Source organism: Aptenodytes patagonicus, chromosome 5 (assembly GCF_965638725.1).
Source record: "Aptenodytes patagonicus chromosome 5, bAptPat1.pri.cur, whole genome shotgun sequence".
In the NCBI taxonomy this organism is placed as follows: Eukaryota; Metazoa; Chordata; class Aves; order Sphenisciformes; family Spheniscidae; genus Aptenodytes; species Aptenodytes patagonicus.
In genome coordinates, this window is record NC_134953.1 from 57,465,245 (window position 1) to 57,480,227 (window position 14,983).

The following is a 14,983-nucleotide window of genomic DNA, read 5'->3' on the forward strand; positions in this document are numbered from 1 at the left end:
AGGACAGGGCTGTGCTCTCAGCTGTCCTGAGCCACCAGAGAAACCTGCAAATTGCCTCTTGGCTGTGTGTTGTACATGTTGGCACCAGCTGGTTTCAGAAATAATGTCTTTGATGCCAGCATATTACGCTGACAAAGATAACATTAATTTAGGGCTCAGATGCCTTGGGGTTTTACAAAGCTTTCATGTCCTGCTCCTAGACTGGGTTTATGGAGAACACCCCTTCTTTTTCTGCCTTGATGTAAAGTCCTCATTCTGTGCCGTTTGTGGTCATCACTCAGCACTCAGCTCTAGGTTTACAGCTCCACGTTGCAGTACTTTACACAAGCCCATTGCTTTACATTTTTTATTGAACAGGGGTGCCTGCTTCTCCAAATCAGCAGCTCTGGCTGGGGCCCCCAGGAGTCAGGAAATCTTCCAGTCGTGGTGGCTTAACACATTTCCCCATTAGCACTGAAGGCGCAGCACCAGGGCTTTGGGCTGCTGCTCACACCAGCTGGGGCTGACCACCTGAACAATTAGTTTGGTTGCAGAAATTCATGCTATTCATCCAGTATAGGATGAGATGCTGCAACTCTCTTGACATGCAAAGCTAGTTGGGTGGTTGAACATCATAAATGCAATAACTTGCACTGCTGCCTCCTACCCGAGTGCTTCCTTAGCTGCAGACGTGCTGCAAGAAGCTGCTCCTGTGCACAGCTGAGCAACACCTCCCTGGAAAACACCCAAAGTGTGTGTCCCCTGGGACGCGGGATGGCTCGTGTGGGACTCAGGGTCTTTCATCAGCCCTTACATACATGCCCCTATGTGCATGGGGCAGCTAAATATCACACTGACAGGCACATGGTGATTGTGTAGATGGATTGGTCCATCTTGGACTTGAAGATTTGTGATTAATATTTTATATGAATTTAATGGCCTGTCTCGTGATCCTGAAGGGAAGATCTTCAGTTGGTAAAGGCATCACATGTCATTAAACCAATGGTTCCCTGATATCAAACACACAGCTGGCAGCTTCCCAAGAACTCAAGGGGAAATGGTGTGGAGCTCTAGGTGGAGTAAATGAGGGGATTAATTAACAGTTTAAAGACAGCATTGCAAACACTAGTACTCAATATAAACTGCTTGTTGTGATTCTTTCCTTTGCCTTTGGATAAACAAAAAATAAGGAACCTCCAAAATCACACCTCTCCCATACAAAAGATGCTGTCTTTGGTTTCAGGTTATGGGACTTTTGGCTTTTTTTTTTTAATGATACTTGGAAGTACCATTCTTGGGAGATCTAGTTTTAGGATCCGATTAAGTGACATTCAGTATCACGATCCATTGCTCTGGGGTCAAGTGACATTACACTGTCTGTGGTCAGGGGGTGTCTGAGGAAGACTTCTCAGAAAAATGTCATTTTTATCAGGACTACTCCAGAAGTTTGAGCATCCCTTCAGGAACAATTAAAGGTATTCCTAGAAATCCTCATGTCTTCTTAAATTTTTTAAACAGACTGAAAAAAAAATTCTTGTTAAAATACAGTTGTCAGGAGAAGAATATTCAAACTAAGATGGTCAAATAATTGGATCTTTGTGAAGCAACTGAGAAACGAGAGTAAGATTACAATCTTAGTGAAATACAGAGGTTCAAACTAAAACCGTACAAAAACATTGCAGAGAAATGTTTGAATTTTCTGACGATTTTATAACAAAGTATTTCTCACTTTTCAATAAAAGTAGATGAACTCATTAATAACTCATAAAATGCTATGAAAATCAGAATTTTAAATACATGCTTAGTTTATTCCCTCAGATATTAGTTCATTTTTATTTGAGAAATACTGCACTTTTGAGTGAGCAATTTGTGAATCATAGAAGATATTTCAGTGAAACAAAATCTTTAATGTTCAAAACCAAACCAAGCAACTGTAGATGTCACCCTCTTTCCCCTTCCTTTGGTATAGTGTCCCTCATGGCTATTTTGGGAGATACTGGTCTTTTGAAGACATCGTGCTAATTTTGGGCCTTGCGCAAATTTTTAGAGGAAAGTAACAGATGATTTCAAAAATCCAACGAGATGCTCCTTTTTTCTATTTTACTTTTCAAATACTCTTAATTTTTTTTTTAATTTTTATTATTTTTGTTACTATTATTTCTATCTTGTCCCACTTTAATGGTGGATGTTGGTACTGAGGCAGTGGCTGTTGTAACAAAGGTGTTTCAGTCTCTGAGGACGTTCCGTCCGGGATTGCTACAGGCAGGCAGGCAGGCAGGAAACCCAGGCTGGGCAGGCTGATGAAGGCAGACGCTCCAGGAGGTGACAGCAAGTGAACAGCAGATGCCACATTCACCCCGACCATACCTGCAGTACGTGCTGTTTTATTTCCCAGAATCATTTCTTCCTGACGTTTTTATGAATAAATCATATTTTAAACATATTAAGAATTCTTTTTTAAATGCATGTTTTTTAAAAAAATGGTGTAGCTTTTGAGGGATATGAAGAAATATGGAAAAAATAGTCATTAATGATTCATTTAACGTCTCCAGTTTCAACAAACTGCAAAGAGAAAAGTCATATAAAACGAAGGGATCAACAAATGTGTTCGAGCAAATAGATAGATAATCAGTGGATAAATAATAGGCTATCATTTGCAGTGCATCATTTTGATCTAGCGACAGAAGGAAGGAATGTTATAAAACCATCAGACATGAGAAAAGCTGTGACTGCAGTCCTTTACCCTAGGGTGAATGCCTGGGAGGCACCGTCTGGGCTCCTCCTGCCCCCCATCCCTCCTGCTCCCCAGCTCCATGGCTCCTGCACCCTCTGGCTGACCGACAGGCAGACCAAGTCTCTTCCAAAAGCCACCGCAGGCATGGGGCTTTATTGGGAATAATTATCCCCTTTCCAAGAGCCAAATACCCACATTAAGTGCTATGAATTATAATTAAGCTCAAGTGAAATTTAATTGTGTAGCTTTCTTATTAAAAAGATCATTGCCCTGTTCTTCCCAACATGGTTTTAATTTTTTGTTATGCAGAGAAAGGTTTCTTAGGCTGTTTTCAGACTGAAGACACTTCTTCAGCTATTTGCTGCAGAAGACCCAGCAGTCTCTGTGTAAAAGAATCTCTTGCAAACCCCTCTCCTGCCAAAGGGTGCTTTGCATGTCGTGATCCAGAGAAATGATCTGCCTGCTATGGGTTGTGGTCTTCCAGTGAAAAACACTGGCATTTGCAGCAGACTGCACTTATACCTCTGTCTTCTGCAGGCAGCACAGAGTTTTGAACAGATCAAAAAAATCAGAGTGCAGTCTGATATACATGTAACTAAATATCCAGAAGACATAACGTGCAGACAAAACTAGTATCTCAAGTGTTTTTTTTTTCTTCTAAGTAATATCTGGTTGACCATATCTTCTCCTCAAGTATTAGAATAGAGCTGGCTCTCCTTTATATTAATACTTGGCTGCTAAGGCAGACAAGTCAGTCCATATTCTGGAGTATGAGCTGACCACGTGTTCCCTGGCATGAAGTCTGCAAAAAGAAAATTCAAACTTGCTCCAAAACACCATAACCCCATGAATCTCAGACTCATAGTGCAGCATAGCAGTGGTTCTGCACAGAGGCAGAAACTGATGTAACTTCAGAGAATGAGGAAAACTAAATGTGATGACTTCTCCTGTAGGACCAACCTCTACTCTCTACACACAACATCTCTTGATAACTGGCTGAGATTTACATTGCCCACACTATGAACATGCACACAGCCAGCTCTCCAAATGCTTCTCTCCGTACCTATATATTTCATGTACAGATGTAACCTTGTTTGTCTCCACCTCTGAAACTTTCAACTTAGTCTATGTTCACATTTCTTTTCTTTTATCAGCTCGCCTTTCTTATAAAATTGCTCTACTTGCTTTTCTTGTTTCGTGTCGTCAGCTGGGAGATCTCCTCCAGCCCTCAATTTATCTGTCAGTTTTGGATATTTTTTTCTTTACATTTCATCTGATTTTTCTTTTCAAACATGGAGCATGGCTTCTCTAAAGCTAAATGGCCTTAAGCGATCAATGTTTAAATAGTCCCTAATGTGATAGGGCCATTCTCCTAATAGACAGTGAGCTGTTCACATTACCTGCAGTTCCGTGGAGAGGACTATACACTATCCAATTACAGCATTTGGTGTAACTTTAAACCCAGAATTGATAATGAGTAGTAGAAATGGCTTCAGACCATTTTTCTGGATGAATCCAATTGTTTAGACTTTATATTGTTCTCAACATCCCACAGCAACTCATGTCCAGGTGCCTCCTTGAGCCCTTGATCCTGTATCTCCTCCCAGCCTCTGAGATCAAGGACCTTACGGATTACGGGCTACTGAAAGCATCTGGTGGTAATCAGATGCTATCATGATGGCATTGTCACTGGAGACCACATTCTGTTCTCTCATACTGAGCCCAGTCCTCATTTTTGAGGCAGTACATGTGAGGATGAGCCCATGCTGGGATCTTCGCACGCCCTCTTCTTTGGACACAGTTCACTAGGCTCCAAGAAGTCTCTCATGTGCACCTATGAAGTGTCCTGAGTCCACGATAAACCAGGACTGGCATCAGCTCAGCCTCATGCTCCTCACTCTCCCAGTTCTATGAGGGTCTTCACTCTCCACTGGAGGATGAGGTGTCTCAAAGATAGGGTCATAAAAGCCAGTCCTGAACACTGAACTGGTTTTACAGTTCATAAACTGGGGCTATATTGTAGTTATTTAATATCCTAGTGAATAAGGAAAACAAAAAATCCCCTTTGGCTTAGATGAAGTCCTCAGAATTTTTCAGAGCTACCCTGGACTTGCACCAGATTTTTCCTTTTACTGACTTATGTTTAACACCAGGGGAGGAAAATGCTACCCTTGCAAAACTCATCCATCCAAGCCTTTGAGAACTGGTCCATATGGCAATGTGTATGTGTGCTACACCTGATGCCAGATACCATATGCATGGTAAGAAAACAGTTTTAATTGTATACTCTCCTGAGGAATAACAAGCGTGATGATTTATCAGGCATCATATCACATGGCAATAGCAGAAAATAGGCATTCAAGCTTAGTTTCATAGGCATTTCCCTTCCTGGCTGGAGAACCTAGTCTTATAACCTAAGATACCCAGAGCAGATTACTTACTTATCATTATGTGTATCAGTAAGTCTGGTTAAGAGATCTTCTGAAAAACACAACAGGAATCGTCTTGGACACAAGGCACTCTCATGTTTATGTTTCTTTTACTTCAACTAACAGTTTTTTCCCATCTTTGATCAAAGATCTTGGCTGATATGACCTCAGGCTGATGATCTAACAAACCTTCTAGATTTCTTTTTCTCAGATACCAAATCTAGTAAGTCTTTTGGCTCTATGGCCAGGAAAGCCAGCCAAATATGTTCCTTACATCTTGATAGGGTCCATAAAATGTACATGGTCTGCAGAAGGACAGAGCAAGGTGTGGTTACGCCGGCCTGTAAGACTTCACAGAAAAAAAGCAGTGAGAAAACCAAGTTGACTGCTGAAACTCATCTTCATTCACCAATGTCTTCGTACACAATTTTTTCTCCCTACTGCTTATGAATATCCTTTTTTGAGCAGGATGTGTATGCAATGTAACATAAATATGCTTACATATACTTATGCATATATCTTTCACATACACGATTTAAGTTCTCCCATACAGCCATGGGAAATCTCTAGAACTAAAAGCAAGCTGAAGAAGATGAAATACTGTGCAGATGAACAGGAAAGATGAAATGCGGTATCTATGTATTCCCTAAGAAAAATATTTATCTCTAATATATACTAAAAGCTTTCTTATGTGATCTGGATGCAAAATTTCTGGGGACATGAGGGTTTAAAAATGACTTAATTTTAATATTTTCAAATGTGTATGTGAGTTGCATAAAATACATGGGGCTTACAGCACTATAAAAATGCATGCATAGTTTGCAGCATAAATTAGGTTAATAGCTCAGCATAAGATCCCTATAAATACAAGGGTTATGCCGGTGGGCTTTTTGGCAAATCATTCCAATAGGAATTATTGTGGGAACTCCCACTAAGTTTCCACCCAGCAGCATTGAGGCATTTGAGCTGTAGCAATTTGTTGTGCTGCCCTCTCAGTCCACAGCAGCACCCTAAAGCTGGCTGGTGTCAGCACCTGAATACACATTTGCTTTCCCTGCAGATATTGTTGCTGTTGATATTTCTCAGCTAGACGGATGACTGCTTGCCAGACCTGAGAACTGATTTTACTTACGCCGTAGCAGAATTGTGCCGAATACAGAAACCTGTCACTTCTGTCAGTGCGGAGTGGCGGCTGTATTGACCCTAGCTGAGGCTGAACATTACCCCATTCAGGTGGCAAAGCAAGTACCAGAAGCACAGCCACAATCCAGGAATTGTTAAGAAAGCAACAGCTGGGAGGCAAGGTTATCGCCTGGTGTGTTGTGTTTACATTAAAACAAAAGTTTAAAGCAGAGAATGTTTGCTTTTAGCTTAACTCCAAAACACAAATAACTATTTTCATGAAATTCCAAGTACTCGGAGATATATTTTTTTTCTTTTTTCCAAATTGATGTTGGGAATTGGGATAGGATACATTATAAATTATTCCCAGGATTCAGTGTACAATATTTTGGTGCATACCATATATCCAGGGAAGTACTGAAATTGGAGAGCATTATAATCTCATAATTTAATAGTAATTTTTAACCTGACACACAGGAGAATTTTGCATTTTATGTAATCTTCTTGGTATTAGAAATAAAGCAGAAGTCTTGTTGGAAGGTCTCTCCTCTGTCCAGGCAGACACTCCCGTGCAGACAGGGCCTTTGCATCCGTCACTGCTGTTCATAGCAATAGTAAATAAAATTTATCTAGAAATTGATTCAGCCTGGCCAAAGTGGAGCAGGATGACGGCCACGATGTGAACAGTAATAGCTGGTTTGTTTGTAGAAGGGGGGTTTTTTTGTAATTTATTCCTACGAACAACACGGAGGAGAAAAAAATTTATTCTCATGCAATTTCTCATATCCCATAAATTATTTCATTGCATTTTATGAATGTTCAGTTCAATTCACAATAATTTTCCAATTTCAGTCTTATCTTTCTACTTTACATAACCAGTGCTTACTTGGGCTCTTTCCTGTGACAGGCATGGTATATTGTGCTTATTAATGAGTGCCATCTTGCTAAGCAATGCACTGTTATAATTGATGTTTTGAACCTTGCACACTTTAAAACATTAATCCAGGAACAGATAAGCAAATGAAATTCACTGCTGTGATGGACATGAAAATAATACTTCTACTTAGTTCTCACTACCCAGTTCAGATTTTTGTCATTGTTCCATAAGTTGCAAAGTTATTAACAGTCAATTAAAAGCTTGTCTGTCTGGGAAAACGCTTTCAGCAAGTCTTTTTAACCTTTAGGCCTACAATTTCCAGCATCTGTAGTCATGACTGCTATGATATATTGGTTTAAGATAAAATTATATTTAACATTTTTTGGTTTATTTTGTGGTGAATGCCTTGTGAGGAATCGAAAGCAATTAATTTGCTCCCCGCCTACAGCACAGTGCTCAAAAGACATAGCAAGATGCACTTTGAACCAGGTAGCAGTTTTCATCTGAAGGATATCAAAGTGCTCACTGCAAGGTGGGAACCACAGTAGTGAAAAGCTGGGAGATGTTGGGATTTAGAAAACTACAAAAATGTCTGTGTATGCTATGACTCTATGTCACATGGACATAAATTAGCTTTTGAATCATATAAGTGTTCTTGCTCTCTAAAATACTTAATGGTTTCAGATATAACATACCAAGGAGTTACATATTTCAGTTTGGTCTTCATATTGTTTTACATCGGATAGACCTCTACCTATTTTCAGTAGTGCTCACACAGGTTGTCCTTATTTCTGTGTAACAAGGCAAACACTGAGGATCTTATTTATTGGGTTTGGGTCCTTTGGGAGAGGAGAGCTATTATTTAATTTTTAATTAATATGATGAAATGTTTATTAGGGCACAACATGTAAGCACTGAGTAGCGTAGTGAGCAAGCCTGAAAGGGCTTTTTCCCTGGAGGTAGGATGTGGGATGACCCACCCATTTTGCACCCACAGGCACCCATTAGAGGTGATCGGCTGCTGATTCCCTCCAGAACACATCTGGCTTTGAGAACCCTCACACTGCAGGGGGCCTGAGCCCTCCAGCTGGTGAGGTTTATCATCCTTATATATAACCAGCTGGTTGATGTATAGCTACAAGATCAAATGGTTGTTAAAAAGTGAGGGCCCCTGTGGTGGGAAGCTGATGCTGGGGCCACCGGCAGCAGGGGTGGATCAGCTGCTCCAGGGCTGGGCTGTTTGTCCCTTTAGCTTGCCCCGATCACTGGCTTTGCTTCTGATTGCTGTAGGGAGGCAGATGTCCACCCATGTGCAAACCATAAGCCCTAATGGATGCTGAAACTCTTAAGGCAAGGTTTTGACTGAGGACTCTGCCTTATATTCTGTGAAGCCCATCAGGTGCAGAGCTGTATTAGCAAATTGCTTGCTCTCGTGGATCTGGAGGCTGCTGAGCTCAACAGGGTACAGTCAGGAGAGGACCCTTGGCCAACTCTAGGAGCTTGGCAGGGGCGGGGGGGTTGCAGCCTGGCTTGGAGCTGGGGTTTCTGAGCGAAAGCTGCAGTGGCTGCCCAGCTCCCCTTGGACATGTTATCTGCAGCACCCAGCAAAACCCTTCAGTTGCTGTTCAGATGTTGGTGAAGCTTCAGGTGTTTTGTGCTCAGTTTCCAGTAATTTCTTTCTCTGATTATTTCATTTCAGCAAAACCATTTGAGAGTGGACAGTACCTGGACATCTATGGAATTACAAGAGACCAGGCTGGAGAATATGAATGCAGTGCAGAAAATGATGTCTCAGTCCCAGATGTGAAAAAAGTAAAAGTCACAGTAAACTGTAAGTCGTGTTGTTTTTTAATCAGTAAATCCAATGGAGAAGAGGGATGTGGCTGAGAAGAAAAGTCTAATGCAGAGAACTGCTGCTTGTGGTGAAACTGTAGTGTGTTTGGGTTTTGTATTACAGTAGCAAAATGACCTGTGCTATTTGATGTACGAGTTAGTCTTATCAAAGGAAGGGAAAATGAGATTAAGGTTCAAATCCTCCTTTTGTCTGCCAGGGGACAGTAGTGCTGGTGTGCTGTCACAGGCTTTGCAGCAGGTGCTCTCGTTGGACTGTGGTGCTGAGACTCAGTTTTTGGAGTAATTTTTTGAGTAATTATCTGAGTAACTTCTGAGGACTGCTGTGGTTGTTGGGCTGAAGTGTTTCTGATTTAATTTGCCACAGTTGTGCAATAATATAAGGAGACGAGTAACTTCTTAAAATTCTGTTTGGGTGATTAGATGGCGATCAATCTCTGTGGAAATCTGAAATACTCCCAGTAAAGGCAGCAAGTTGTTTTGTGCTGTTGCCCTGATATGAAGGCAAGGAGGACTTTGCTGCTGCACAGTTCTGCTGTAGCAATCTCAGTGGATGGTGGGTGACACCAGGAACTGCCAAGGTAGCCTGTTACCTGTCCCTGCAGCCTGTCAGGTCTGACCTTCTGGGATTTTGACACTGAGGAGGTGTTTCTGACTTGGGACTGAATTTGGTTTAGCACTTGGTATGACACAAAACATTCAGAACAGTGTTCTTTTTACCTCCAACATTAAAAAAAAAAAAAAAAAGGAAAGAAAATGGGAATAATTACTCTCATTCATTCTAACTATGAATTTTCTTAGGTTAAGTGCAATTATGCAGCTTGTAATTTGTAACAGTTTCCAGTTTGAAAATTGCTGTGGCATCTTTACTGACCACAATTTTTTAAGATCTCGGCTTTCTGTCTCCCTTCACAGATCTTGTCCCTATCAATATGCTGTAGGTAGCAAAGCCCCTTGTCCCCGGGTCACTGCAGAGCTGGAGGTGGGAGTGGGAGAGGTGGGTTGTTGCAGGTGGGTTGCTAATGGGGCTAGCTGTGCTATCCAGGTGTTTACGGGATCTTCCCATGTTCAAGAGCTGACTGGGCTCTCTTAATTTACGTGACATCAGGGTACTTGTAGTTCATGATGTCCTGGAACATGGTGGATCAATGCACTAATGCTTATAGAATAGCTCGATCATGTGCTGGGTCTCACAGACAGCTTTCTGTACTGCTTGGTCATGTAGGCTAGTGGCACTGGATGCAGATCCTGCTTTCCCTTTGCTGCTGAGACTTTTGCACTGAGGCTCTGGTATAATGTGCTGTGACCATCAGTCCTTGCTTACAAGTCACAAGGACAGACTTCAACTGCAGAGCAGCTCAAGGAGGCTCATGCAGAGTCCATCACCATTCTCACGGCTGCTTTGCCCTCGTTGATGTGTTTCCACCTACATCAGTTTTGCTGAATTCCTGAAAGCAGGCAGTGCCCTAAAAACGAGGGGCTATGTGGGAGGAAAAGCCACAATGGATGGTGTCCTATGGAACAAGTGAACATTATTTTTTGCACAGTATGTTGTTAGTGGAAGATTGTCAATAAGAGGAGTTGTGCAGATACTTGCATAGGTGCGCCCTGGGTGTTTTGAGGCAACACCTTTCACAGTACACAAGCTGTACTCAAATATTTTGTGTTGTTAGATAAATAACTTGCAATAGGGACCATAAGAAATGGTGAGCTCAGTCTAGTTTTAGCAAAACAAATTGCATCTGTATTATATCATATCATGGGGATTTTAATAAGGGTGAAACTAGCTGTCTCAGAGGCTTTCTAAGTGTTCACAGAAAGGGAAAAGTTGGTAAGCCTGGGTAGCAGTTGTTTTGGTGTTTGAGGGGTTTTTGTTTAAAAAAAAAAAAAAGGCACAGAAGAGGTGGTAAACTCATGGAATCTCTCTTGCCTTCTGAGCAAGGATCTAGACTTACATGAGGTTTAGTTCAGATAAAAGCATCGACTTAGTTGGCCAAAGCCAAATCTCAAGCTTAAATGCAGTGCACAGCTGATGTGCTAGTTGGCGCGTGCTCTGCACCCCAGTTCATGTCAAAGCTGGAACTATTTCTGACCTCCGTTTACCATTTTCTTAACGTGAGTTTTGAGTCTGTCAGATATCTTTGTGGGTGGGAAAGATCAGCTTTGACAGCATTTGGAAGGTAAAGCTGAGCAGTGATGGTTTGTTCCTGTACCAGCCCTTGGCTCTTCCTCCAGCCCCCGCTGTAGGTCTGCATGATGAGCAAAGGTCTCACTGTGGCAGCTGGGAGCGGGACCAACGACTCCCGTGTGGCCAGCAGCAGAGGCTGGGTTGCAGGTGGGATGGGATTTGCTCTCCCTGAACACCAAGCAAGGGGGTAATGGGAGAAACAGTGTGCCTGTGTCAAAGGATGTGCAGGCTCAGGAGGTCATATTCCTCCTTGGTGCATACCACAAGCAAGAGGTGCTCAGGTTTGACTGCAGCACACAGTGTAAGGGTACCTCTATCTGCAGGGAGAAACATGTTACAGACTACTAAATCAACCAACAAGCTCAGTAAATACTTGAAAAAAGTGTCCAAGCTGATCTTTGTCCTGATTCAGCTACCTGGGCTAAGCTGGAAGTGTCCTTGGCCATAGTGTGGATGCATGTGGCATTATACCAGGTTCAGGCAAACTTTTAAGTCTGCACTGGGGACATACAGAGTTGTTGGTTGTTTGTTTGGGTTTTTTTTAATATTTCTTGCAACTAAAGAAGAAAACGGGGGGGGGGGGGGGATGGGTGTAAAATTGGGCAATGTAAAACTAGGACCTGGCTACAGCATGAAACAGTTTGTATACATGAATGATTTGTCGTAGTCAGCTAATTGCTAATGCACTGTTGTTTGGATTTGTATGTTGTCCCCTCGCCAGTTAAGCGCAATGCAAAAGTACTCCGAACATCTGCTCCCTGCTGATGATGCTCATCTGTTCTGACCAGGCAGAAAAATGGCTCGTGGCATTTAGGAGAGGGTCACGCTGGAGGTGGCCAATGCTGAGAGCTCGTCTTGTTGTCATCAGCCCTGTGGGCACGTTGTTTGTGGCGGGTGGGATGTGCTGCAGCACTGCGGTGGCCAATGCTGCTGGGATGAGCTTCGCTTCGCAGCACCTCGGCATGGGCAGTCCCATTCAAAAAGGGATGTTGTGTGCATGATCAAACCAGCAGAATTATGCCCGTTTGCTGTCTGTTGAGTTGGCCTGGAAGGGCAGCTTTCTGTCAGTAAAAGCTAAATATTTCATTTAGGAGAGCTATGGTTTGTCTACTATTCACTGTTTACAAGAAATGTCTATCAAATTTGTTTTAAATCTGGAAAGATCTTAACAAGAGAAATATAAAAGAAGAGAGGAAGCCTTCAGGTCCTTTTGTTACACTGGGTTGGGCAGTTTCCTTAGTCAAATATTCTTCAGTCCTGTTTTTTCTTTTAAGAAAATATGTGTTCATTTGTCTAACAAACTAATAAGAGAAAGGCTTTCTCCCTCCACCCCCCACCCCCCAAAAAAAAAATCCCATTCCTTTATTTTCTCTGGTTTTGCAAACTTTTTTAATTCTCCTGCTAATGCCCTGCCACATGGGCTCAGCACAAGCTCTGCAGCCTCTGCTGCTCCTCACCCACCCAGGTGTTATTCGGTTATTGTACTTCTGGTACAGGGATGTTGTGCCCATCTGCCAGGTACCTCCACCACGTGTTTAATTCCACTTACTCGAGATTTGGTTCCTCAGCGAGCGTCACTGAAGCTGTGACCAGCACACCAAACTCCCCTCCTTTAGTCTTACAGGGATCCTGTAACTTTACAAAATATCTATCACCTTTCCCACCTGCAGTGCTTACAATAGAAAATACTCTTGGAAGTAACGTGTGTGGCTTATGCTTCACCTCCTGCTCTTGCACCCTTATGATCTGATGGGGTATGGGCAGTCATGTGCTGTAGAAGCACCACATCATCTCAGAGTCTGAGTAAACCCTGTTTCATCACTGTGTCCCTCCACCGTGTCTTGTACAGCAACATCTTGACGTACAATCTCCAGCACACAGAACGATGATGGTACAGCACTACATTTGCATGAATATGATCGCTTAACCGCTGCTTCTGACAATTTTTAATCCTGTTTCCCTGTTATTAAAAGGAACGTTCTTTACTCCAGACCTGATAACTGTGAATAAATCAAGGTTTTATTATGCCCAGTTAATAGAATGTATCAATGAGCCCTGAGCGGTTACGGTGGATATAAGCATAATTTTGAATATGGATATTCATCGCATATAGCTGTTGTTCAGTCATCCAAGCATGTACAAGAAAATTACCAGGTTTAAATTACTTTCTGAATTTCAAGTTTCTTGGCTGGGCAACTTCCAACCATACATAAACAACCAGCTTGCTGTCTGCCTTACAGCACATAAATTATAACTCTAATGACTTTGCAAGGTTTTTTCTTTATACTGTTTCATATTGCATAATCTACATTTTCTACTTAATTTATGTCTGTCCCCCATAATTTCCCTTTTAAAAATGGTGGCCTGAGAATCTGTGGTGCATTTGTCTGCTTGAATTCGGGGGGGGGGGGGGGGGGGGAAGAGAAAAGAAATTGAGACTGTGGTTTATGAAGAAGGAATACTATACTAAATCAAGTTAAAATAGATAAGATATAATCCAATTTCATTTCACAAGTACATCTTATTAGCATTTTCCATTACATTTTATAAAGCAAATACTGATTTATAGATTATTATATTGAATCCCACTTTGAACGAAACAGTGTCTGGATTAGCAAGACTTTAATATGTCATCCGAAAGCTGGTCTGAAACTGTATATACGGTACTGTAGCTTCGCTGACTCTCTTCTGGTTTATTAGTGCCGTGCTTAAAAAATATTAAAGGCAGTTGCTAAATGCGAGAATCTCCAGAAGCATTGAGGCCATGCTGAGATGATGAAGAGTGAGATGTGTGCATCATGAAACTGGTGTTTATTTTAATTTATGTAAAATTGTCAGCTACCTAAGTAAATAGCAAATGTGGACTTTTAAAGTGGAGCTGTATTGCAGTGTTCCTTTTTTCAGACAATATACACTAAGGGTCTGGTTTTCTGTAATTGTATCTTGAACAGCTCTGTTAAAGCTGGATCTTGCAGTCTTTACTGAATTAAGATCCGATGGCTTGGGAGAGGGGAAAAAAACCATTCAGTTGAAATTAAAAGACAATAATTTAATTTCAGCCTTTATGAATCCCATCATGCTGTAAATTGAAGGCCAGAATCATTGGTGCTTACTGGGGAGGTGAAAATTACAGTTCCTGTGCTGAGGAAGCCCAGCTGGTATGGCCTGGTCCTGTCATGTCTGTTGGTTTGGCTGTCTTGGGGTCTTCCTGGCAGCACAGGAGGGAGGACAGCTCTTCATTTCTGAGCCAGGACTCCCAGTAGTTTTTCTGGCACAAGTCGCTTTGAAGGAAATGATGCATAGTGCAGCCTGGGCTCAACCTGCAGCAGTTCTCCTGCCTCCGATGTGCTGCAGTCTACAGAAGAGGAAGCTCATCTGCCAAATTTTGTAGACCGTAAATACAAACAATATAAAGATAATTCAAAATATTCTAGATATTGAGCCACGTCTGCTTGCAACAACATCTCTTTGCACAGATATTTTCCATTAGATCTTGAAAATATTGAAAAAGGAAAATGGAAGTGAATAGACTATATGATAACCTGTAAAAACTATATTAACCTTGTAAGTCGTGCCCCTGAATCAGTGTTGCCAATAGATGTTTGCCCAGTCCCTCCGTAAAGTGTCTCCAGTGATGGCAGCTCCACAGGCAGCATACTCTACTCAATCACAGCCCTTAACTGAACATTTTTCACAGTGTCTAATGTGAACCTTCCTTGCAGAATTACAACCCCATTCCTCACCTGTCTTCTGAGGAATGGAGAACAGATCAATCTCACCTTTCAATCTCTTTGAAGGCAGTG

At 41.9% G+C, this 14,983-nt stretch overlaps 1 protein-coding gene across 1 annotated transcript in view; it reads left to right on the forward strand.

Annotated features, from left to right (window-relative positions):
• The window catches only part of NEGR1 (neuronal growth regulator 1), a 315,598-nt gene that overhangs the window by 201,566 nt on the left and 99,049 nt on the right, over positions 1-14,983 (forward strand). The window contains exon 4 of the mRNA XM_076339938.1: positions 8,841-8,972. Within this exon, the coding sequence (XP_076196053.1) occupies positions 8,841-8,972 (132 nt within the window). The remainder of the gene's footprint in view (positions 1-8,840; positions 8,973-14,983) is intronic.